This window comes from Hippocampus zosterae, chromosome 7, assembly GCF_025434085.1.
Source record: "Hippocampus zosterae strain Florida chromosome 7, ASM2543408v3, whole genome shotgun sequence".
NCBI classification, from domain to species: domain Eukaryota; kingdom Metazoa; phylum Chordata; class Actinopteri; order Syngnathiformes; family Syngnathidae; genus Hippocampus; species Hippocampus zosterae.
In genome coordinates, this window is record NC_067457.1 from 4,983,748 (window position 1) to 5,007,513 (window position 23,766).

The following is a 23,766-nucleotide window of genomic DNA, read 5'->3' on the forward strand; positions in this document are numbered from 1 at the left end:
CTAAACACACGCAGTCATTTCATTCCACTGAATTCAACTAGCCATGGTTAATTACCAAAAGTACAAGAGCTTTATAATGATGCTCAGTTTATATATTTTTATACAATTAAACTTTCATGAAGCTAAAAGCCTATTTCGGTATACAGTCAAGTAGACGACCACTAGGACCGCCCCCCCTACGACTCCCGAAAATCCGCCTATAATTGACACCCAGTGAAATACGTTGTAAATAACGCCTCCAAAAGAGAACGAAACAATGAAGTGTCCAAAGTCGAAGAGATGATCGGCTGAATGCTCTGCTCCCCGTTGTCATTAGATTGGCACATCAAACAGACAAGTGCAATGATGAGGATCTAAGAAGGCTGTAATATGGTTTTGGTCCAATATGAACAGCAGCAAGCTCTTGAGTGCCATGACATATTTTATTGGGTAATAAAAGGAAGCCCATTCTTTAAAACATCAAGTCTGTTTGCTCCGTAGAGTTTGATAACAGACCATCATTAACAGACTGGGAGGCTTTCACTACACAAGTCAACTATGCATGCAGCTTAAATTACTCTGTGACGTTATTCTCCATGGGCACAAGTTCCTGTGGTATTCTCCGGACCGCTTGGATCACATCTTCAATGTTGACCTTATCGCCAAACTCAATTTCTCGGTGTTCCAACAGAATTCCCTGGAGAGAAAAAAAAGCACCATGGGTAGTCTTAATTACACATGGACTGAATTGTGTCAGTTCTACCTGCTGCTCACGCCCGAGAACAAAAACACCGCCCAGCACAAAGCCCTCTCCCAAGACATTTCCCTTGAAGCCCTTTCCGAAGGCCCTCAGGCCGTTCATCCACACCCCTGCACGAAGAAACGCCAGGACGCCCAATCGTCGCTCGCGAGGCCCGAAGAAGCGCTTCTGCAGTGAACAGAAACTCGGTGTGAGAAATCATCCTCACGAGGGAACACAAGACAAACCACAGGGAAGGACTTCAGAGTTTCTTTCGAAAGGACCTTTTCATCCAAGAAGATATCCCCGTTGAAGTACGACCGGAAGTTCTGAACCTCGTTGCCGATGTTCTCCTTGACCACGGCGTACAGGGGGACCCCGAGCTGGTCCAGCTGGGGCTTCAGAGAGGACAGCTCTGCAGCCTCCTGGATGACGGTGTGACCTGCTCATTTACTTACGCTCCCATCATGCCAAATGCCCGTAAATAGCGTAACAACAGGTTACCTCTCTGCACAGAAATCATCCTGGCCTCCGCACCGCCATAATGACTGCACCTCTTTGCTGCCACAGAGACTTGGCCTTGAACTTAGTCTTCTCTGAAAATGAAGGGTAGAGAGAGAATAGTTAGAGCAGGGGGTGAAGACATGGCAGTACAGGAGGTCACAACCGAAGGAAAGTGAAGGCACCATGTGAAGGTGGGAGGCGATAGAATCTCAAAGGAGATCTAAATGGAGGGCAAAGTGGTGAAATAGAAAATGTGTGGAGGAAGTACACATGGGAAGAACGTCGGGGTTGACATTTTTGAAAGAGGGTGAAAGGGCAAAGTCAAGAAAGAAGGTGAATCAACTAAGGCAAGTGGGTCAGTGTAAGGAAAGTAAAATGGTAGGAGTAAAAGTACAACCTGATAAGTGTGTGAATGAGTCACAAAGAATTACAAGTGAAAGAAGGGAGTAAAGGGTTAGCAAGCAGCAACAGTGCAAGCTCCACAAAGGCTTTTTTTTTTTTTTTTACATGCTCACCCGCAGTCAAAGTCGTGAGCTCAGCTTCTTCGAGATGCTGGATGCTAGCCTTCAGCGGTGCCGTGAGGAACATATCCGTTACCAAATTGAGAACTCGGGCCACCAGGCCACCCGCGGCCGCTGCGGCTTGAATCAGGAGAGCCATTCCGCTGCAAATCGTTCTCCCCAACTTCTTCCTCTTGTGGTTTTACCTCGTCTGACGTTCACACTCGTCCGCCGCGTCCTTGCTGACGCCGCGTGCGTGTAACCGCGACGCCCTCGGGTGCGCGCACGTCACAAGTTTTGTTTTGATCGAACCCAGCCGCGACGGGCCTCTGACGTCATAAAGCAGTCATTGTGCAAAGGCACCTCCGTTCTCCCCCCTTTTCTGTTTCAAAAGTCACCAGCGTCCACTGTAGTACTAGTGCAAAAAAAAGAGCATTTTGCTCCGTTGCTTGTCGACTATGTCGTCTCCATTTAAACCTTTTTGCCCTCTTCAAATTTCTACAAACTGCTCTTATTAGATTCAAACGTCTTCCCATCGTAAAAAAAAGTAGTTCGTCATGAACAGTGTTTGATAATAGTTTGGCCGAGTCCGAAGTTGTGAAGTGATTTATGAAAAAAAAGATGTTTTATGCGTTCATATTTTTGCCTCAAAGGTGGTTTAACGTAAACAGTAAATTGGCACACTTTGTTCTTACAAGCACATCACGTTTATTTGAATTAGCATATTGATTGAGGCACACATGCAATGATGAATGTAGGATATTCAAACAAAAAGGCTCATCAGTGGACCACGAAGCAGCGATGTGGATCACTTTCCAGCTTGTTCTGTTCCCTGCAAAGCCACATAAATGTTAAATCATCATGATGAATGTCACAAATTATAACAAATATTTAGTACAATAAATTTATGATAAAAAAATACATCCCTAACATTTATGAGGAGCACACAAATAGTTTTGATAATTTTTATTATTTTCCTTTTTCTACAGGTGCTGAATTGACCAGTGGAGTTACCATAATGCGTTAGCATTAACGACTGCTGACCCACGCAGGCACACAAACCTCTTCCTGGTCTTGAAGAATAGGACCTGGACTTGAGTCATGTATCTCCTCTTCAGTTTTTTTTTCAACCGGTACCACTTGGTCGGACTCACCCTGGAACGACTCGGGTTGCACAGACTCTGCCTTAGAGGACTCAGCCTGCGCAGATCTAGGGTGGCAGGTCTCAGACTGAACGTTTGGCATTGACTCTTCCTCCTGCTCAGACTCATTTGTGTTCTCGCCTTGCGTTGATTCAACCTGGGATGCCTCAGCCTGCACAGGCTCCTCAAGCATAGACTCCTCCTGTACAGATTCGCCCTTGGCAAACTCATCTTGTGTGGGTTTGAGGTGAGAAGAGTCAGTCTGTGTGGACTCCAAAAGTGCAGCCTGGACCTGTGCAGACTCCATCATGAATGATTCCACCGGTGCAGATGCAGAGTGTGTGGATCCAATGTGAGAGAGCTCATCTTGAGTGGACTCGGACATGACGGTCTCCGCCGTTGGAGATTGAAACTGTGCAGACCTGGACTGAGAGGTCTCAGTTTGTGCAAATTCGATGTGGGAGGTCTCAACTTCTGTGGCGCGTGCCTGGGCCGTCCCAACTTGTGGAGATTCAATGTGGGCAGCCTCAGCCTGGAAGGCCTCGGCTTGCGCAGACTCCAGTGTGGACTCCGGCTGGGAGGAGGACTCCTGCCCAGACTCAGAAATGGACGTGTTGGGCTGAGCAGAGTCCATCAGAATGGACTCTGCCTGCCCAGACTGCTCCTGTAAGGTCTGAAGTTGTGTGAAATCAACCTGGTCAGCCTCAGTATGAAAGGCCTCGGACTGTGTGGACTCCACCAGTGTGGACTGCGCCTGTGCAGATTCAACCTGGGAGGTTTCAGCTTGTGCTGAGTCTAAGCGTGGGGCCACACCTTCATAGGATTCAGCCTGCATAGACTTGGCCTGCACAGACTCCTCTTGCGTGGACCCCAACTGCACATAGTCTGCCTGGGAGCTCTCAACATGTGCGGATTCAGCACGGGAGGCCTCAGCCGGAGAGGACTTGGCCAGCATGGCCGGGACATTGGAGCCGTCACTTTGAGAGGATTCTGCCTGTTTGGTCTCACCCTGCATGGGTTCATCAGACTCTGCCTGGGTGGTGGTATCAAGCTGCGAGGACTCCACCAGCTCAACTTTGGACTCCATCTGTGAAGACTCTGCACGGGAGGTCCCAGTTGGTGTGGTTTCAACCTGGGAGGCCTCAGGTGAAGAGGACTCCACCAATGTAGACTCGGTCTGGGAGGACTCGGCGTGCTCATGCTTCTGGTGAAAGGGTGTCAGGAGAATTATGTGAGTTAAGACATTAGCACAAAAAAAATCACTTGGCTTGACTTCTCGCATCTGGCTTTCTTCCTCTCAATCTGCACCATGCTTCCGATTCTGTTCCCCGCTGAATCTCAACTGAATAAGACTGTTCTTGAAGAGATGACAATTCCTTCACCTTCTCTGTGTGTTGGCTTTCAGGGTGAAGGCTCGTTTGGCCTGGTAGCTCCCAATGTTGGTCCACCTGGCTGGTATTGGCGCCTGCAGTCTGGACCGGCTCAGCGGTTGCAGGACCGAACTTCTGTGGGTCATTCGAAGAACGCAACCACTTGGTAATGTCTTGCCCCACGCACACAACTAACTTTGACCCTGGGGTCCTAAGCCAACAGACTGGACACATTGCATGCACATGCAGCAGGACCACCACACCAAAAAAGCCATCATAGAGACACTACAAGCAGACATGCTTTAGTGGGTTTTTTTCACCTCCTGCTCATTCTCCAGAGGTCCACTTTGGTGCTGGTCGGTGGCCTGTTGGGTTTCGAGCTCAGTGGGGTCCCTCACAGTCTGATTTGCAGTTGCAACCGTGGCTCCCACACAATCGTCTGGTCCTGCAGGCTCCGTTTCAGAGAGCTGTTAAGGTGCCGAGTGTCAAATACCCTTCAGACTCGCAGCAATCTTTCCAATTCTCTGCCTTCACCTTTCCTGCTCTTCACCTCACTTTCCTCCCAACTGTTGGCTGAACTCGCTGCCTTCTACCTGACGACTGACCTCTGGGACGCGACCACACAAAACGGCAAAGCACAAAATTAAAACAAAAGGCAAGTACTTTTCCAGCCGCCTCGTTCGGAGCTTCCTTCTCTCTGGCTTTGGCCCGTTCCTTCTCCACAAGTGCCAACCGGGCCTGTTTCTGTAAAAATCAGGATGTTGGCATTAGAATTCCGGCGACTATAGATCAAACACAGAGCTGGTAAATCCAGGTCCAGAAAGTTTTTGTGGGTGGTAATTTAAAAAAGAATCTACCGTTTCGATTGAACAGGATATTGGACAACAGTGCCATCAACTGGCAAAACAAAGTAGCATCTTATTATCATCGTTATTATTTACCTTTGCCTCATATTCAACGTTGGAGTTGTATTTGTACAGCCAGTGAGCCAAAAACTGTATGGGGTCCATGGGACGCTGCTCTACCACTTCAGCAAGCCCCTCTGCCAGGCATGAACCCAGATGCGTCTTGACAAACTCGGAATCCATGTTTTGACTCTCTGCGGCTAGAGGAAGTGCATTTGTAATTTACGATGACACTGACACAAACGTCTTTCCTGCCCCTGCTTGATCTATAATACCACGTCATTACAGAGGAACGGTACTTGTTTCTTGGCACGTAATATATTTTTTTTTTCAGGAAACATGTTAAAATAAAACGTGTGGACATGTAGTCAATGAAACAAAGTTATTCAATGTCAAGAGTTCAGTTGTTCGTCATCGGACCAAAAAATAAAGTAAACTTTGATAGCAGGCTCGCGTAACTATGCCACCATTTGTTTGTTTACGGTAACTCTGAATTCGGTCGTAGCGATATATTAAAACACACAAAAAATTACCCCACAAGCATATTTTATACTGAAAACAACTTTCTACGCTGTAATGTGTCCGCGCGTAGTAAATCCATGAAAATATTAAAATTATAAAAACCAACCTCTGCCAAATACGACTCCACTTCCGGGTGTGTTTGTTTGTGTTACTATGGTAACAGTGTTCCTTTTCCTAATGGTCCGCGGAATAGCCGTGAAAAAGTTCAGACTCACAAGAATTAATCAAATTATTCTTGTTATTAGTATTATTATATGTAATATCAAATTATTATTATTATTATTAGCAGTAATAAGTAGTAGGAGTATTGTAGAAGGTAATTTAATCAACTGTTTTGTCGTAAAATATTTTAAAGATAAAAAAAAAACGTTTTGAATTCAAAACTTCCGGGCTCAGTTAAGTCAAGTTACTTGGCCCTCTTAATTTACATGCATTTTCATTTGCTTTTGCCACTAGAAAATTGGGTCCAACATGGATGCCTCGAGTAAGATGTGAATGATGCTAACCTGTGGTGGAGGAGCACTCCTCCTCCGGTTTCAAACTGTGGTGCGTCAGCAGCAGCTGCCCCACACAGCAACACAACTACTGCCGCCAGCCGTGCAACCACAAACGCGTCCTCAGTGCTCGGGAAGACGACGGCAGGATTTATTCTCCTTCTTGTCCACTTGACTGGTGTCTGTGGGATCATTTTCTCTACCCTGCCAGGTATTGTGACCTCTTAACCTTTCCCGTGAGTTCTCGTCACCCTGTCTGGTTTACGTTAACTGAAATAATCTCATTTCATGCTGCAGGTTGAAAACTTTCAAAGTAGAGGTGAGATATTCGTGTTAAGGTGCCTACCTCCATTATGGGGTTATGAGTTTTAGGGGATTTTTTTTCTTTCACCTTTATCATGACGCGTCACACCGCCAAAATGTAAAAGTTGTTTGGGGCCTCAGTTGCCGTTATTGGATTTGAATTAAAGTTACACTCGGCGCACATTTGTTCTATTAATAAACCGACCTGTAATTGAGCTCGGGGTCATATTTGGAATGGGAAGACTTGGTGATTCTCTGTAGTGGTTTGGCATGTGTGTGTTGGGCCACGCATCTTGATGTCCATTGTGGACCTTCTTCTTCACACTGTGGTGACCCCTTGCTATTCTCGCGGCAATTTGGGACTGAGACCTCCGTCAAATAGCAAAATCCCCTCTTGCCTGGATGGGATGGTCTTTGGCTCGCCACAGGCTAACAAGCAGCACTGAGTTTGTTTACAAAGTCCACGAGGTCGTTCCACTTGCTCTCTCTTACCTAATCTGTTCCGTGTTGAAAAGGGATACATATATCTAGATTTTTACAATCCCTACTAATTAGCATCCCATTCAAGTGCTCATCAACCATTCCTTTTATTGCAAGAATGCTGACACAGCTGCTAGGTGTGTGCTTCTGTCAAAATCTATTAAATCACAAGGCTCGCCTGGAGGTCTCTCAAGAGCTCACGAGCCGGCTTAGCTCTGGTCTTTACAGCTCGCTGGGGTATGCGCTACCGCTGTTGCGCAAGCAGCTGCCCTCTCAGCAGCAGGAGCACGATGGATGCAGATATTTCCAGGGACTTCAGACGCAGAGGGCCCCAAGTGGCCAATAACGATGATAATCTCGTTGTCACATGCAGGCCGCAGTTTGCAAGTGTAAATCCAGGAATTAGTCAGGCAGCGGGGCTTAAAATGCTAAGTGGCTCCCCATAGGGTTCCAAAATCCAGGGCTAATCGGCGACTGACAGGGCGTTGACGCCGACGGAGCACAGAGGCGTGATTTGAACCCGTGAGAACGCAGCAGGGAAGGGAGCACGGCGAATGTTGAAGGAACCGGCGAGTTGTAAGCATCGTGTCGGGTCTTCGTCTGTTAATGACCATTTTAGGTCTATTTCTGCACCATACATTTGTGCGCTGGCATGTTCTCTTCAATGTGTAGAAAATGTCAATCCCCGTGAAAGAATTTCACCTTCTTCAAATGATGAACAACAAGGCCAAGAAAGGACAAGGAGAAATGGCAAGAACAGGCAGTCGGGTAGTAGTTCATGCCATCATCTATCGACAGCTTATCATGTTATCGGGTTCCAAGGTGGATGAAAGGGTTAAAGTCAAACGTTCCGCAGTGAAAGGTCCTTTTCTGTCCGACAATGTCTGAGGTTGACACTCGGGCTTTGAGTGAGAAAAATACGTCAACGCAATGGAGGTCAACATTACTGGCCGACGATCAGGTGTCACGTAGCCACGTGGCTTGGGAGCTCGCAAAGTGCACTCGAGGGTGCGAAGCCGGAAGCTCAGTCGTCTTCGGCCCCCACCACCCGCGTCCTGTAAAGTGCACGGTAGTCAGCCCGGTAGAACGGCTCGGCCATTCGAGCTGTTTATCTGGAGGGGATGTGAAGGTGGGCGGCCGCCGCTCAGCCCGGGAAGGAATGAGCGCAGTCATTCGGCTCCTGTAACACGACGCTTTGTCTTGACAGCCGCAAGCAACTGGGCAGCCACCGAATCCTGCTCACATGTGGGAATGCATCATCCGCTGTATTATCACTCTCTCTCTCGACGTATGCGTGTGGGCACCAACCATTCATGCCTGTACCCGGGATAGGTGATTAACGAATTTTGGCGTTTAATTTGGAAAAACTCCAGTCATTTTCTTCAACTTCCAACTTGAACTCCCACCAAGAAACGGATAACATGAGCGATACCATGAATCATTTGAATATGGCATCAAATTTACATTCTTTGACTTCACCTATTCACCGATTTATATTTTGGAACCGCTTCCATCTTCAAAAGTCGGCAAGATGGTCCCAGAGCTAGAAAAATAGTGCTTTGGTGCTTTCTTGTTGCACCTTGGTGGCACGGAACTAAGTTGAAGTAAGTGGAGAAGCTTCTGTTAGACAGGCCAAAGCGCTACCAATAGACAAAGTAGGTATTTGGCGCCACCCTGTGACATCCATTGGCTATTACTTTTTTCTGTATGCATGACACGGAGCCCCTTACGGATGTTTTGCTTTACATTTTTTAACAATATGCTGAAAGTAGCCATGATAGAATACCTCCTAATATTGACACTCTGTACCTGCCATGTCCAACGGATCTTCCACCTCACAGCTCATCCTAGGGTGACCCCGGTGCGGCCGTAGCCCTTCGCAATGCCAAGATGGCGCCCCTGCTCCCTCGCCCAGGCGCCGACGCGTTCCGCCCCTTCACCTGGGAATCGCTGGCGGAGATCGAGAGGCTTCAAGCGGAAAAGCGAAACAAGGCAGCCCGAATAGACGGGCATGAGGCAGCCGAGGTGGAGGAGGAGGAGGCGGCGGCGGCCCCCAACGCCGACTTGGAAGCGGGCAAGAATCTGCCCTGGATTTACGGAGACCCTCCAGCGGAGATGATCAACACGCCATTGGAGGATTTGGATCCCTTCTACAGGGCTCAGAAGGTCAGTTGAACTGTTGCAAGTGTCTCAAACAGAAATGTTTGGAATTTTCAGACCAATACAGAGTATTCGCTCTTTGAAAACTCACCGATATAGAGTACTGAGACTTGTAATACTTTTGATATATAAAATATCAGTGAACACAATGACAAAAAAAATAATGACTGGTTCTGCAGTTAGGTCGCACTGTTTGGTAACAGTGTTTTTTTTTTTTTGGGTGGCACGGCCATGGCTCACATAAGTGTAGATAACTTCCAACTTGAAGGTTGTGGGTTCAACCCTAAGCCCCCTGTGATCATGTCACATGTGCCTTGAGTGTCCTTGAGTAAGTTACCGAACCCGCAGTAGCTCCCCGAAGATGTGTCATCAGTAGATGATTTAGGAGAGTGTTAAAGCGCTTTGAGTGTCTTGAATGTAGAAAAAAAAAAGCAAGATCCAAGTGAAAGCCCAGGTACCGTTTAGCTACGTTGTCATTGATTGCCAATATAGATTTGCAATGGAGAAAGAAATGACACAACATTGATATTAACCCTTTCACAACAGTGGACAGCTTATCATGTGATCAGGTTACAGGGTGCATGAAAGGGTTAAATGCAGGTCTCTCTGAACAACGTGTGTGTTTTTTCAGACGTTCATCGTGCTTAGCAAAGGCAACACCATTTACAGGTTCAACGCCGAGCCGGCGTGCTACCTCCTGACCCCCTTCAGCAGCGTGAGAAGAGGAGCCATCAAAATCCTCATCCATTCATATCCTTCACGCCGCAGCTCCTTGCAAACCCCCCCTCTCCCCGCCCCCAACCAGTGTCACACTTGTTTCCTTAACGTGCCGCCTTAAATTATTCAGCATGTTCATCATGATCACCATTCTATCCAACTGCGTGTTCATGACCATGAGTAACCCACCGGCGTGGAGTAAAAACGTCGAGTGAGTATGCGGGCCGCGTGTCCGAGCGTCCCGTTCGATGCTACGAGTTTTCTTTTTCCATCCCCAGGTACGCTTTTACTGGGATTTACACCTTCGAGGCCACCGTGAAAGTCTTGTCCAGAGGCTTTTGCATCGGCTCGTTTACATTCCTTCGAGACCCGTGGAACTGGCTGGATTTCATGGTGATCAGCATGGCGTAAGCAACACACAGGGTCCCATCCAAGTTGATGCGTCATTGCTTGGAAAACATGCTAACCAGTCCCCCCCCCGATTCTTTTCTTTGACACCTCTAACAGGTACATCACCGAGTTCATCGATCTTGGTAACGTGTCCGCCCTCAGGACCTTCCGTGTGCTTCGAGCCCTTAAAACCATCACTGTGATTCCTGGTCCGATCTATTTTTATTTATTTTTTTGTCAATTCCGTTTCCCAGCAGAGTTAATTTTTAATAGCATGTTCGTTTTACCTGCCAGGTCTGAAAACCATCGTGGGCGCCCTGATCCAGTCGGTGAAGAAAATGGTGGACGTGATGGTCCTGACGGTCTTTGCTCTGGCCGTGTTCGCCCTGGTCGGCCTGCAGCTATTCATGGGCAACTTGCGGCACAAGTGCGTGCGCTGGCCCATCAACGGCAACGACACCGGCGAATGGTTCAACGTCACCGACCCGCCGGTGCTTTATAACCAGACCGTCGGCATCAACAGTAGCGATTATTCCAACAGCACCTTCGATTTCGCGGAGTACATCGAGAACTCGGGTATGTTGCATCCCAAGTACTTCTCGAGTGGTCAAACCATCAAAAACAGATGATGACATCATTGATATTCATTGCATAGGAAGAGCACTGTGTGTGCATGTTTGATAAACATTAATAATATAAATATGAAAAGTCCCCAAAATGAATAAGGACTCCAAATGAGAAAGTTCAAGTTAATAAAATAGGGCTAAAGATATTGACATTTTTACGGAATTGTCTCTCAAATTATTTTTCATGGAAATTAAATCTCAAAATTCCCTGAAATCAGGCTACAAAAGATGATATTCTACTTAATTATCCGCCTGTCAAATTATAATTATACTTTTCAAATTTAAAAAGTACTTTTGGCAGATAAAATTTTACATATGGAGCACAACCAAATAAAAACTTTCCTCATTATTCAACTCATTATCTTCAGTATAACATTGCTAGAACAGGTTATTTTAGTTGTTTCAATGTCTATGGTTTTAAAATAAATTTAATAGAAAAAAGCCTAAATATGTCCCAAAACATGTACATCAGTCGTTTCTACCCTGGCCAAATTGTTGAGTGTTTGGCGGTGTTTGTGTGCAGAAAACTACTACTTTCTGGAAGGCAGCAAAGGTCCTCTTGTATGCGGCAACAGTTCTGATGCCGGGTACTGATGTCATTTCTTCACATTTCTCACACTGGGATGCGGTCTCCACTCATTTTACATCCATGACTTCTCTCTAGAGTCTGCCCTGAAGGCTTTACTTGCATGAAGGCCGGCGGGAACCCAGATTACGGCTACACCAGCTTTGACTCGTTCGGCTGGGCCTTCCTGGCGCTTTTCAGACTCATGACTCAGGACTACTGGGAAAATCTCTTCCAGATGGTTAGAATTCCGCAAGCGGTTCTTCTCCTTCTGGCCGGATATGGAACGTCTCCTTATTTGTCGTAGCTTTTCGTTTGTTCCAATCGCAGATTCTGCGGGCGGCGGGCAAAACGTACATGCTCTTCTTTGTGGTGGTGATCTTCCTGGGCTCCTTCTACCTCATTAACCTCATCCTGGCGGTGGTGGCCATGGCTTACGATGAGCAGAACCAGGCCACGCTGCGCGAGGCCAAGGAGAAGGAGGAGGAGTTCCAGCGTATCCTCGAGCAGCTCAAGAGCCAAGAGCAGGTGCGGGTTTCGCTTCATTCAGCTAACGCTAACTTAGCTGAGCTTGACTCCTCATTTATCATCGCTTGCAGCATTCAGCCGTATGCTACGGAAATCTGCCTTTTATAGCAATACTTTGCACAATTCAATACTTCTTCTTCTACACCCAAGTAACATTCATCAAATGTCTTGTGTGCCCGACAGTCTCAGCATTCTGGAAGTCGCGAATCTCTGAAGAGTAGCAAGTCGCCAAGTCGTCACTCGGCTTCTGAGCTGAGCCTGGAGCACGACGCAGCTGTCAAGGACTGTAATGGGAAAATGGTCCCAACCCTCATTGTTCGATCGCCTACGATGGTCGTGGTCGGTGTTTGTCTTGTTCCAAGTCCATTCATCCAAGTCAACTGTCAGGCTCCATTTTGTTTGGGTGGTTTTGTTTTCAGCGTCATGACGACGAAGAGCTCCGGGAGAGGTCTCCAGGGATGCTTGATCCAGAAGAGCTTCATACGGACGAGCACAGCCAGAGGCAGAGGTCCACGAGCGCCATGGAAGGTACTGCTCGGTCACGTTCCCGTTGGCAAAGGCATTAAGCCCTTTGTGGGTGCGAGGAAATAAATGTGGCGTCAAGTTTGAAGCAGAGCTAAAATGACTGCGCGGGCATAATAACATTGTTACTCGGTCAGGCTAATGGCTTCATTAGCACACTTTAGTCAGGATCTCGGGCAACATTCGGCCTTTGCCAGGACGCGCTCATTCAATTTTGGAGAATTAAGTCACTGCCCATGACCTAAGTCTGGATGCTTTCCCACTGTTGTTGTCACCTTGGTGAATACAGCCCACACCAATTTTAGAAACTAGATGAGCTTTTGTAGCATTAGCGTCGCTATTCCTGAGATTAATTTTGGAAACATTAACTGAGCCCCCTCCTGTGCAGAGTATTGGCTTTTGGAGCATTAGCTCGGCCATTGCCGTAAGATTTCATCTTGCGAGCAGTATTTGAGTTGTTATTGTGTTCTAATATTATTTTGCATCGGCATGCATTGCTCTTATCACTCTGATTCAGAATCGGCAGACAAGAACATTGTAGATTTGGAGACCGTTTGTCAAAGATGTCATCCGTCTGCGCAGAATTGGAGGACGCTCAGAGGCCGTGTCCGCCGGGCTGGTACAAGTTTGCCAACATTTTCCTGAAGTGGAACTGCTGCAAGCCGTGGGTGGCTCTCAAAAAATGGTTGTACGTCATCGTCATGGACCCTTTCTTCGACTTGGCCATTACCATTTGCATCGTGCTCAACACGCTCTTCATGTCCATGGAGCACTACCCCATGACTCACGAGTTTGACGAGATGCTCTCCGTGGGCAACCTGGTGAGGGAGGGACATTTTGGGTCCCACTCGTGCTACTTAGCATTTGCAGTAGCATCGTAATGGATTCTGTACTTTTTATCAGGTTTTCACTGGAATCTTCACCGCGGAGATGTTCTTTAAGCTCATCGCCATGGACCCGTATTACTACTTCCAAGTGGGATGGAACATTTTTGACAGCATCATTGTCACCCTCAGCCTGGCAGAGTTGGGTCTGGCAAATGTCCAGGGGCTCTCGGTTCTGCGCTCCTTCCGTCTGGTGAGCGCCGCTCACTCATTCCGCTACAATGCTCTCTTCTCTTCTCATTGTTTGTCTTTCCCGGTTGTGATGTGCCGATAGCTTCGCGTCTTCAAGCTGGCAAAGTCCTGGCCCACCCTCAACATGCTGATCAAGATCATTGGGAACTCGGTGGGCGCACTGGGCAACCTGACACTGGTGCTGGCCATCATCGTCTTTATCTTCGCCGTGGTGGGGATGCAGCTCTTTGGCAAGAACTACAAGGACTGCGTCTGCAAGATCTCTGACGAGTGCGAGCTGCCGCGCTGGCACATGAATGACTTTTTCCACTCCTTCCTCATTGTCTTTCGTATCCTGTGCGGCGAATGGATCGAGACCATGTGGGACTGCATGGAGGTGTCCGGCGCGGGCATGTGCCTCATTGTCTTCATGATGGTCATGGTCATTGGGAATCTCGTGGTGAGTCAGAGTGTTAACTTCATTAACAGTTCCTTTTTGGTTGTTTGGTTTGTCAAATTATAATCAATGAAATGAGCAATTCAATCAATCAAAACTTGACTTGGCTGGTACAAAGTTGTGCTTTCGCATGGAGAGTTGCACAGGTGAGGCAAGGCAACCTCTGAACCCCGTGACTTGCGAGCAGAATCACAAAGTCATGTGCTTCCAAGAATATAAATGCTAAATGGTCATTTTTTGGAAAAAAATCTCTTTGCAACACTGACTGGGTTTTTGTAAACTAGCTTCTGTCTGATTGCAGCCATGTTGTTAGTGTAATCAGTGAACGTCAGTTGAGATGCGCTTTTAACTCAGGAGGCTGCTTAAAATCGACTAAAAAAAACATCCTGAGCAATCTCAAAATAATCGATAGAATAGATGAATCAGCGAGCCCCTGTTAGAGACAATATTTGCACTTCTTCTGCACTCACGCACAGTAATTCAGCACACTCTCTCATGACCACTTCCTGGTAGGTTATTCATAGAAACGAAAAGGAAATGGCTCATCAGCAGGAGAGCTGAAAAGCACCGACCACCAAGTGCCAACATTCTCCAGATGATCACACCCCCCTCAACTCGCCATGTCAGGGGGCCTGTAGCTCATGTGATCTCGCCACACATGCAGACGACAAAAAAAAAGAAAGAAAATCAAAACTCATCCACTCCACAAGGAAGGCTTCTATTTAAATCCAACGACTTGAGACGGCAAACGTTAGGTTTGACCTTGAGCGTGTGTTCAGATCCATCTCAGGTCGGCGTGCCGCCACCGCGCCAACAAACAGCTGCTGAGCATGTGTGAAGGCAGAGTCATCGGAGACGACGTATTCGACTGTAATTGATCAGCGTTTAGGGTCGTGCGCCGATCGTATTGCTTCATCCAAGATTTAATACATGCTAGCATGAAGGCTAGCATGAAGGCTAGCATAACGCGGAAGCAGATAGCCTGATTAGCCTACAGCCTGCTTGAATGGATAGACTCAATCTGGCGTCATTCTTTTTTTATGTTAAAGAAATACAGTTGTCATCATAATAAACGAAGGAGTTCATCCATAATGTTTCTATTTTTGTGTATTTTGTAAGCACAAATTTGGAGTGACACCTCAATTTCCCATACAGTCACAATAAAAAAGACTGAATGAGGGCGGCCTCTTCTCTTCAGGTGCTGAACCTCTTCCTCGCGCTGCTGCTCAGCTCGTTCAGCGGCGAAAACCTGTCGTCAGCAGACGAAGATGGTGAGCTGAACAACCTCCAGATCGCCGTCGGGAGGATCACGAGAGGCATCGACTGGCTCAAAGCGGCGGCCGCTGAGATTCCTCGCAGAATCCTGGACAAAAACCCAGAAGACGACAACACCGAGGCCGTGGAGATGAATGACTTGGACACCAGTGCTGATGTCCGAAAAGCAGACGGGATAGTAAACTGTTTGGCGCCAGGACGGACTCCTGGCGCCGTTATGGATGGAGAGCTTGCTCTTAGCGTCCCTTTTGCTCAGGGAGAGTCAGACTTTGAAAACCCGGACGATGACGAAGACTACGACTCCAATGCCTCCACTTGTGGAGAGAGCCTACATGATGGTGTAAGAATGACATAATCACGAACTGTGAGGCAGACTTGCTAACTGCTACTTTACTGTGCTGCTCTAAACTTTTTTAAAAAATTATTATTCAGGAAAGCCTCGAAGATGATCTCGGTCTTATAAAAGAAGTCAAAGTGAGTACTTTTCATTTAAAAAAAAAAAAAAAAAAAGTGCCTCATGTTGCTTACGCAGTGTGTCTCTGCTGTGCCCCGAGCAGCTGATGGGCGTGGCAACCGAGGACAGCGACGTGTCGCTGTGCAGCACGGCGGACTATCAGCCGCCTGAGCCTGAACCGGAGGAAGAGGAAGAGGAAGAGCCGGAGCCCGTGGACCCGGAAGCCTGCTTCACTGACAGTACGTTAGAGAACAACAAGTCTGGAACACATCACCCACGATAAACGGGGATTGACCATATACGGAAGTAACGCAGTGATTTCCTCGCCCATCAGATTGCGTGCGCCGCTGGCCTTGCCTCACCGTGGACATCGACACAATCGGTGGCAAGCGATGGTGGAAGCTGCGCAAGACCTGCTTCGCCATCGTGGAGCACGATTGGTTCGAGTCCTTCATCATCTTCATGATCATGCTGAGCAGCGGCGCTCTGGTAAGTGTACGGAACGCATCCAAACAGGACATGTCGGGACGTATCCATGTGGTCCGATCCTTCGTCAGGCTTTTGAAGATATTTACCTTGAGCGACGGCGAATCATCAAAATTATCCTGGAGTATGCCGATAAAGTTTTCACCTTCGTCTTTGTCGTGGAGATGATCCTGAAATGGACGGCGTACGGCTTCAAGACCTACTTCACCAACGCCTGGTGCTGGCTGGACTTTTTCATCGTCGATGTAAGCGCTGTGAAGTTCCGGCGATGGCCTGGCGGGTCACAAACGGTCTCCTTTCGCTGCAGGTTTCTCTGATTAGTCTGGTGGCCCACTGGTTGGGTTTCTCCGAGTTGGGACCCATCAAATCCCTGCGAACGCTGAGAGCGCTGAGGCCTCTCCGCGCCCTCTCCAGATTTGAAGGCATGCGGGTAAGTTGTGTGAAAGGAGCCATGCTTGAGATTGCCACGCCCGGTTGTCTGAAGTGGTCTGTGTGATGACCTTGGGAAGGTTCAAAATGTTGTACAGTTTGAACCAAATTTGGACTGGATATTATGACTCTTGTAGTCTTACAAATCACATCAGTAAGCTCAGTGGCTAACCAGAATGCTAAGTGGCTAACCATAACATCATCTGTCAGTATGATGCAGTGCGCTTCAACTGTGTGTCTGATGGCTGCTTTGACGCGTTTGACTTTTCTTCTATCTTGCATGCTTTACACCGCGTGGGATCGCAAACCCCGGTAAGTGTCGCGGTGTCAATCATCGGACGTCGCCGTGCCGTCATATTCTCATGCCCACACCGACCTCGCTTTTGACCTAACCAGGTGGTGGTGAACGCGTTGGTTGGCGCCATCCCGTCCATCTTCAACGTGCTGTTGGTATGCCTCATCTTCTGGCTCATCTTCAGCATCATGGGCGTCACCATGTTCGCCGGCAAGTTCTACCGCTGCGTCAACACCACCTCGCAGGAGCGCTTCGACGTCACCGAAATCAACAATCGCAGCGAGTGTCTGGCCCTGCAAGAGGCTACGGGGGAGGCCCGCTGGGTCAACATCAAAGTCAACTACGACAATGTTGGGAAGGGCTACTTGTCGCTGCTCCAAGTGGTACGTGGCCCATCTTGGAGTTTTCTGTGTTTCAGGAAAGATAAATCAATCCATTAAACACGTTCTTATATGTTTGCAGGCAACTTTTAAAGGCTGGATGGACATCATGTATGCTGCTGTTGACTCCAGAGAGGTTAGCATATAGTTAACACTCGCTCTTCATCCAGGGGGACACAAATCGCAAAATGTCACCATATGTCCATATTCTTTCTTTTCTTCAGGTGGAGGAGCAGCCGTCGTACGAGATCAACCTATACATGTACGTCTACTTTGTCATCTTCATCATCTTCGGCTCCTTCTTCACGCTCAACCTCTTCATCGGCGTCATCATCGACAACTTCAACCAGCAAAAGAAGAAGATGAGTGTTTTGTGCATGACGTTTCTGTCTTGAAATGCGGCGAATCGTAATGATAATAGTGACTCTGGCTACTTTTGCTGCTGCACTTGGGAGATAAAGACATCTTCATGACGGAGGAGCAGAAAAAGTACTACGAAGCCATGAAGAAACTCGGTTCCAAGAAGCCGCAAAAGCCGATCCCGCGTCCCACCGTATGTGACTCAATAAGACATAGCGGGAAAAGTTACTTAACCCGTTGAGGGACAGCGGTCACGACAGTGGACAGCTTATCATGTTACCGACATTGCCTGAAATTGACCCTTTTGGATTTGTTTTTTCGGCAGAACGTCCTTCAGGGCCTGGTGTTCGACCTCATCAGTCAGCAGTTCTTTGACATCTTCATCATGGTGCTCATCTGCCTCAACATGGTGACCATGATGGTGGAGACGGACAACCAAAGCGCGGAGAAGGAGGACTTCCTCTTTAAAGTCAATCTAGCCTTCATTGCCGTCTTCACCGGCGAGTGCGTGCTGAAGCTTTTTGCTCTGCGGCAGTACTTCTTCACCAACGGCTGGAATATATTCGACTTTATCGTTGTCATCCTCTCCATCGCGGGTGAGTGAGCGCGACAAAGAATTTGTTGTCTTCCGTACCTGACAAAATAACATTAACAACACTACTCACTTTTGGACAGGAGGAAATATCGATATCATGCTCTGGTCATTCACGGAAGTTTTTCTCTTGCAGGCACGATGCTGTCAGATATAATCGAGAAGTACTTTGTGTCACCGACCCTCTTTCGCGTGATCCGTCTGGCCAGGATCGGTCGCATCTTGCGACTCATCAAAGGAGCAAAAGGCATCCGGACGCTCCTCTTCGCTCTGATGATGTCGCTCCCCGCCCTCTTCAACATCGGCCTGCTGCTCTTCCTCATCATGTTCATCTTCTCCATCTTCGGCATGTCCAACTTCGCCTACGTCAAGAAGGAGGCGGGCGTCGACGACATCTTCAACTTTGAGACGTTCGGCGGGAGCATCATCTGCCTCTTCCAGATCACCACCTCGGCCGGCTGGGACGGGCTCCTGCTGCCGATGCTCAACAGGGAGCCGCCCGACTGCGATCCCGACTTTGAGAACCCCGGCACGGACGTGAGGGGCAACTGCGGCAGCCCGGGCATGGGCATGATTTTCTTCAGCAGCTACATCATCATCTCCTTCCTGGTGGTGGTCAACATGTACATCGCCATCATCCTGGAGAACTTCAACGTCGCGCAGGAGGAGAGCAGCGACGCGCTGTGTGAGGAGGACTTTGAGATGTTCGACAAGACCTGGGAGAAATTCGACACGGCCGGAACCATGTTCATTGAGTACGTCCGCCTCTCGGACTTTTGCGACGCGCTGCAAGAGCCGCTGAGGGTCGCCAAGCCCAACCGCCTTCGTCTGATCCAGATGGACCTCCCGCTGGTCATCGGCGATCGCATCCACTGCCTGGACGTCTTGATGGCCGTCACGCAGATGGTCCTGGGAGACACGCTGGAAATGGCGGCCATGCGGGAGAGCATCAAGACCAAGTTCCTCCAAAGCAACCCCACCTCGGACTCCTTCGCGCCCATCACCACCACCGTACGCCACAAGGAGGAAGCGTTGGCTGCCACCGTCATCCAGCGGGCCTACCGGAGCCACCTTCTGCGACGGGGCCTCCGTCACGCCGCCTTCCTGCGCCGCCCCATGAGAGGGGCCGCCCAAGACCAAGAGCCACCGGAAAAAGAGGGATTGATTGCGTGCAAAATGGGAGCTCTACATGCTGGCAACGTGGACCTTGCTGAGGAGAAGGGGGCTGGGTCTGCGGAGGAGCCGGGAACTCGACCTGGTCCTGTTGCTTCTGGATCGAGTGCCAAATCAGTACCTTTGGAAATTACGAATGAAGTGGTACTGCATTCTGCCCCTGAGCCAGACCGAGTCCTCGGCAGCCTTGAAGAACATGTCAGAGAGTCGCTTGTATAACCAAAACCTTTTTTTTTCCCAATACGAACTTTACCTTGTAGGATTTCAAGTTGCACTTTGTTCCAACTGCATTTTGTCTACATTTTTACGAAGGTCAGAAGGAGCTAATTCCTCCCCTGTGAATGTAAGAGGGCTTGCTAGCAGCGATTAAGTTCTTCAAAATGCTCTTAAGAGGACTTTTGGGAGTCTCTGAATTGCAAGTTTCAAACAGAGATCCCACAAAATTGCCACAAAAACCAATTAGGCATTCGCCCACTTTGCCTTTGACACTGAACCCAAATCGTGCTGTTACGGTGCCTTCGCTCTCTCTGAACCACCACGTCACATGGCGTGATGTATAAAATATTTGCCTTACTGTGACAGTTGCTATTAACACACCATCGCTGAAGAATTAAGCGTTATCGTGAGCACTTCTGTTCATCGTCGCGATTCTGTCGTGAATCTAAATGTTTGTGTAGATTTTCAGTTATCAAGGTCAATCTGATCATGTTCCATTTTTGATCCAAAAAAGCTTTTTCGGTTCTAAATTATTCGGTGTGGAGTCCGAGTTATGTCTCTGGGTGGTCGTGGTTGCCAAGCATGAATGGTGAATGGCTGATGATCCTCTGAACATCCCTAGGCCAAAGATTGTCTCACTCGATGGTAAAAAAAGAGGCGCGCCATGTTTGCCACCAGCCTACAAAATGGCCACCCTCGAGCCTCATGTAGCAACAGAAACAACCCCCCAAGTCACCACCCAAATGGAACACCAAGCCTTATTCACGGTTAGCGTTCTCCTCCGATACCACTTTTTTGACGACTGTACTTTTATTCAAACCCGATCGTGGTTGAACATGAACGCCGATTTGTGGCTCGGGCGGCTAACGCTTTGTGAGAGCCACTTCAATCTTGCACTATGTTTATTTTTGGGCCGACCAGGTCCAGTTGCAGCCGCTGGGGATGGGGAGCGTCTAAAAGAGAACTTCATCCATCAGCGCGCATGATAGATAGATTTTTTTTGTCCTCTTCCTGTTGTCGTGCCAGGAGGCCTTGAAGGGGCAGCACTCATGTTTACATGTCCATATGATATGAAGATTATTATTAATAGGTCGACTCTTCGAGTCGTTTTTTGGGCCTTACCTTGATGCTGTTGTGACTCTTTTAAAAGGTTGTTTCACTTTCTGTCTTAATTGAAAAGGTCTTACTTTGAATATTAGGTACACGTACGCCAACGTCCTATTCAGAGGGAAGAAATGATGCATTGTGTTATTTACCGTCGGGAACTTTGACCACCTTCTTTTTATCCTGACTCAAATTTTGTTTACATTTGGGATGCAGTGGAGATGCATGCCCGGCCGTGTGTGTTTGTGTTATATCGTCTGCATCGTGTATATTTGTTACTGTGAATTCTGAAGTAAATGGGAAAGTCTTTGTCTTAAAAGACGTCATCTCGACTTGTCAAATTGCAACACAAAATATCATCAAGCTCTAGAACTCAAAACGTGCCACTCATATCGCAATGGGAGAAAAATTCCCCAAAATGCTGCTGAACATCAATTTAGATCCCCCCCATGCTCTGTCCTGCACATGACAGATTTGTAAGTCTGATGTAAGTGCACATGACAGATTTGTAAGTCTGATGTAAGTCCGCAAAACACAAGGCACATTGTCATGCAAATAAAAAGAACCCAGCCCAAAGAAGCAATTTCAATATGTGGCAAGTACAGTGTGGAGGCTGTAGGGTGGCAAGACGTATTTTCTTTCCAAGAAAAACATGCCAGACCCAAAAAGTAAAAAGATCGAAAGGAACCCGTGGCATTTGCTGGCTCTTGTCTTTTATGTAACAGCAACCTCCTGTTTTTTTTTTTAAATAATGTACTGTATGTCTGGCTGTGGGCTATAGGGTGGTGAGACATAGTCTCTTCTGAAGAAAAACATCCAAGCCTAAAAAAAGAAAAATGAGCTGCAGGAATTTCTGGCAAGTCCTACCCGTGTCATCGCAACCTCACATATTCTTTATACATCTGTGCTATGGGGGCGACAGGGTAGCATGACCCTTGCGATGACTGGCCGTGCCCTCCATGCGACAGTACACAACTTTCCGTTTAACTCTGTGATTTATATTTTCTTGTCATTCTGTCATGGCTCCGCCCTCTTATTTGCCTCCTGAGAAGTGAAATTGAGACGACTCTTCTCCTCATAACTGCACACTGTCACTACTTTAAGCGCGGATTCCAGCATTTCGATTAATTCTTCTGTTTGTGTTTGTGTCTTTGCATGGCCATCATGTGCTGGTTGCTCGGTGGATTGTGCGCTCTAACTCTACTCCACATTTCAGGTAAAATGAGTCTTATTTTTGTTTTGATGCGTTATTTTGCGGACTCGCTTCACTTCCTGGACATCTGGAGGAAAAGAGGAACTTAGCCTTAGTAGTATTCTTATTATACCTATTGTTAATTTCATGTATGTATTTTTACAGCATGTGTATAGATGGATAGATAGGTTGTGTACATAATTATGAAATGTATGCAACAATAATGATTTGACTTTGGTCCACTCAGCCGGTGCGAGCCGCGAGCTCTCCATCACCCAGAAGCCGCGCTTTTACGGGGTCAGGCCCAGCCGGTTCGTCACCATCTACTGCGCCTCCTCCCAGCAGCACCTGCCGGCCGAGACGCGCTGGTACAAGGCCGCCCGCTATGACCAAGACGTCGCTGAGTGGCGCCTGCTGGAAGGCGCTGTGACTCGCCACAAAGACCTCACGCTCAACGCCTTCCTCATCCTGCACGATTTGAGTCCCGGGGATAGTGGCGTCTACTTCTGCCGCATCAATGAGACGTGGGGGCCCGGCACTCAGCTGCAAGTTGCCAGTAGGTAGCAACTCCAAACAATGGATTTTGGATGATTTTTTGCGGGTGTCGGGGTGAAAAAAGATTTTCTACTTGTCATATGAACTATTACATCAACAAGTTGAAGAACAACTGTCCTCACATGTGACAACAATCTCCCATGTGTGAAGTACAGGCTATGTATCAGATCTATAAACAAGGGAGATTGCTATCTTGTGTAGGACAGAGCCTGTACTCGCCACAGGTTCCTCTAGACACGTTCTCTTCATTGATCTGATGTTTTTCTTCACAACACAGGGTGTAGCTACCCTTTCGACCCCAAAGCTTGTGCTTGGGTTTTTTTTTTTGGTATGTTTTTTCATCAAACATGTCAATTTTCTGGACTGCAACTGACAGGGCCCGTCAACCGAGCAGAGGCAGTGCACCGAAGCAACATAAAGGATGCGCTGATGGTCCTGCAGGGCCTGATGCTGGGGGTTATTGTGTTGCTTTTGCTTCAACGCAATCGAAAAATGGTGAGAAGACCGGAAAAAATGAGTGAAGGTCGCTCATTAACGTTAGCTCATTACCCATTGTACAAGGTAGAATATTTGGGTCTTGTCAGCCAAACTGCAGCTGAGAACGTGCAGTAGCCATTTTGATTTGCCATTCTCTTATCATTCTGTTTTTGTGACTAGTTGAAAGGCAGAGAGCGCATCTACGAGGAGCCGGAAATCGAACACATCTATGAGGTGAGTTAGGCCACAACATTAGGTACACACGTTACAAAGTAATGCGGTGCCCGTGTGTTCGTGCGCAGGGCCTGACCATCGGGGCGTACGGGGAAGGTGACTTGTATGAGGAACTGGCGGTGTACGCCATGGCAGATGACTGCGCTGAGGCCCCGTGGGAGTGACGTCGTGGTGATTGTTGTATGTGTGATATCCTCCATATTATCTCGAGTAGGCATATAAACGTGAGTTCAAGCTTTTTCTTTTAACAGACATTATGCAGCATTGAAGAATAGTCACACAGGTTTCTATTTTTTTACTGGGTGATGTTATCCCATTGTTTTTTTATTAATAAAAATAATTAACTTTATTACTATTAAAGTGTGTGTCAATTTAATTGTGCGATGCTGTTATTCATTACACATAGCATTTACGAGACAATCCTGTTTTAAATGATTGTTCTTCTACTATCATTTATTTGTTTTTTTCTTTTTTTTGACATTCATTTATTTGCGGGACATTCAAAATCCACCTTTTAATTTACATTTTGTTTTAATACTTTATATACTGCGTTTAATATTGCTTAAAATATATTACCAATAAATAA

The 23,766-nt window shown here is 47.5% G+C and overlaps 4 protein-coding genes across 4 annotated transcripts; 2 read left to right on the forward strand and 2 right to left on the reverse strand.

Annotated features, from left to right (window-relative positions):
* Positions 1-403: 403 nt before the first annotated feature.
* LOC127604656 (peroxiredoxin-like 2A) lies at positions 404-1,990 on the reverse strand. Its single transcript, XM_052071864.1, has 5 exons — positions 1,738-1,990; positions 1,223-1,314; positions 1,003-1,143; positions 743-907; positions 404-676 (listed from the first exon to the last, which is right to left on the reverse strand). Exons 1-5 carry the CDS (start codon positions 1,880-1,882, stop codon positions 554-556), a joined length of 666 nt encoding a protein of 221 aa, XP_051927824.1. The 5' UTR covers positions 1,883-1,990; the 3' UTR covers positions 404-553.
* Positions 1,991-2,448: 458 nt separating this feature from the next.
* On the reverse strand, positions 2,449-3,249 carry LOC127604658 (probable serine/threonine-protein kinase fhkB). Its single transcript, XM_052071867.1, has 2 exons — positions 2,785-3,249; positions 2,449-2,554 (listed from the first exon to the last, which is right to left on the reverse strand). The coding sequence occupies exons 1-2, from the start codon at positions 3,247-3,249 to the stop codon at positions 2,531-2,533; spliced, it is 489 nt and encodes a 162-aa protein (XP_051927827.1). The 3' UTR covers positions 2,449-2,530.
* A 2,077-nt stretch (positions 3,250-5,326) lies between these two features.
* scn4aa (sodium channel, voltage-gated, type IV, alpha, a) lies at positions 5,327-21,043 on the forward strand. Its single transcript, XM_052071870.1, has 27 exons — positions 5,327-6,366; positions 8,780-9,104; positions 9,730-9,848; positions 9,937-10,026; positions 10,094-10,222; positions 10,323-10,414; positions 10,500-10,781; positions 11,355-11,418; positions 11,496-11,637; positions 11,727-11,924; positions 12,108-12,263; positions 12,344-12,452; positions 13,029-13,267; positions 13,350-13,523; positions 13,605-13,961; positions 15,157-15,573; positions 15,666-15,707; positions 15,791-15,926; positions 16,022-16,176; positions 16,245-16,418; positions 16,481-16,603; positions 16,999-17,280; positions 17,360-17,413; positions 17,502-17,639; positions 17,726-17,830; positions 17,963-18,233; positions 18,366-21,043. The coding sequence occupies exons 2-27, from the start codon at positions 8,829-8,831 to the stop codon at positions 19,619-19,621; spliced, it is 5,580 nt and encodes a 1,859-aa protein (XP_051927830.1). The 5' UTR covers positions 5,327-6,366; positions 8,780-8,828; the 3' UTR covers positions 19,622-21,043.
* A 189-nt stretch (positions 21,044-21,232) lies between these two features.
* cd79b (CD79b molecule, immunoglobulin-associated beta) lies at positions 21,233-23,529 on the forward strand. Its single transcript, XM_052071865.1, has 5 exons — positions 21,233-21,938; positions 22,162-22,470; positions 22,846-22,964; positions 23,127-23,180; positions 23,249-23,529. The coding sequence occupies exons 1-5, from the start codon at positions 21,878-21,880 to the stop codon at positions 23,342-23,344; spliced, it is 639 nt and encodes a 212-aa protein (XP_051927825.1). The 5' UTR covers positions 21,233-21,877; the 3' UTR covers positions 23,345-23,529.
* Positions 23,530-23,766: the final 237 nt, after the last annotated feature.

What these genes read in the sequence shown, in the direction of transcription:
- LOC127604658 (XM_052071867.1), bottom strand. Translation starts at nt 3,249, where the DNA reads ATGTCCGAGTCCACTCAAGATGAGCTCTCTCACATTGGATCCACACAC. An exon ending in TTCTTCAAGACCAGGAAGAG is followed by an intron (nt 2,555 to 2,784) that starts GTTTGTGTGCCT and finishes GTGGCTTTGCAG; the next exon opens with GGAACAGAACAAGCTGGAAA.
- scn4aa (XM_052071870.1), top strand. Translation starts at nt 8,829, where the DNA reads ATGGCGCCCCTGCTCCCTCGCCCAGGCGCCGACGCGTTCCGCCCCTTC. An exon ending in GTCTTATAAAAGAAGTCAAA is followed by an intron (nt 15,708 to 15,790) that starts GTGAGTACTTTT and finishes TGCCCCGAGCAG; the next exon opens with CTGATGGGCGTGGCAACCGA. An exon ending in GGAAGCCTGCTTCACTGACA is followed by an intron (nt 15,927 to 16,021) that starts GTACGTTAGAGA and finishes CTCGCCCATCAG; the next exon opens with ATTGCGTGCGCCGCTGGCCT.
- cd79b (XM_052071865.1), top strand. Translation starts at nt 21,878, where the DNA reads ATGGCCATCATGTGCTGGTTGCTCGGTGGATTGTGCGCTCTAACTCTA. An exon ending in AACTCTACTCCACATTTCAG is followed by an intron (nt 21,939 to 22,161) that starts GTAAAATGAGTC and finishes TGGTCCACTCAG; the next exon opens with CCGGTGCGAGCCGCGAGCTC. An exon ending in CACTCAGCTGCAAGTTGCCA is followed by an intron (nt 22,471 to 22,845) that starts GTAGGTAGCAAC and finishes TGCAACTGACAG; the next exon opens with GGCCCGTCAACCGAGCAGAG.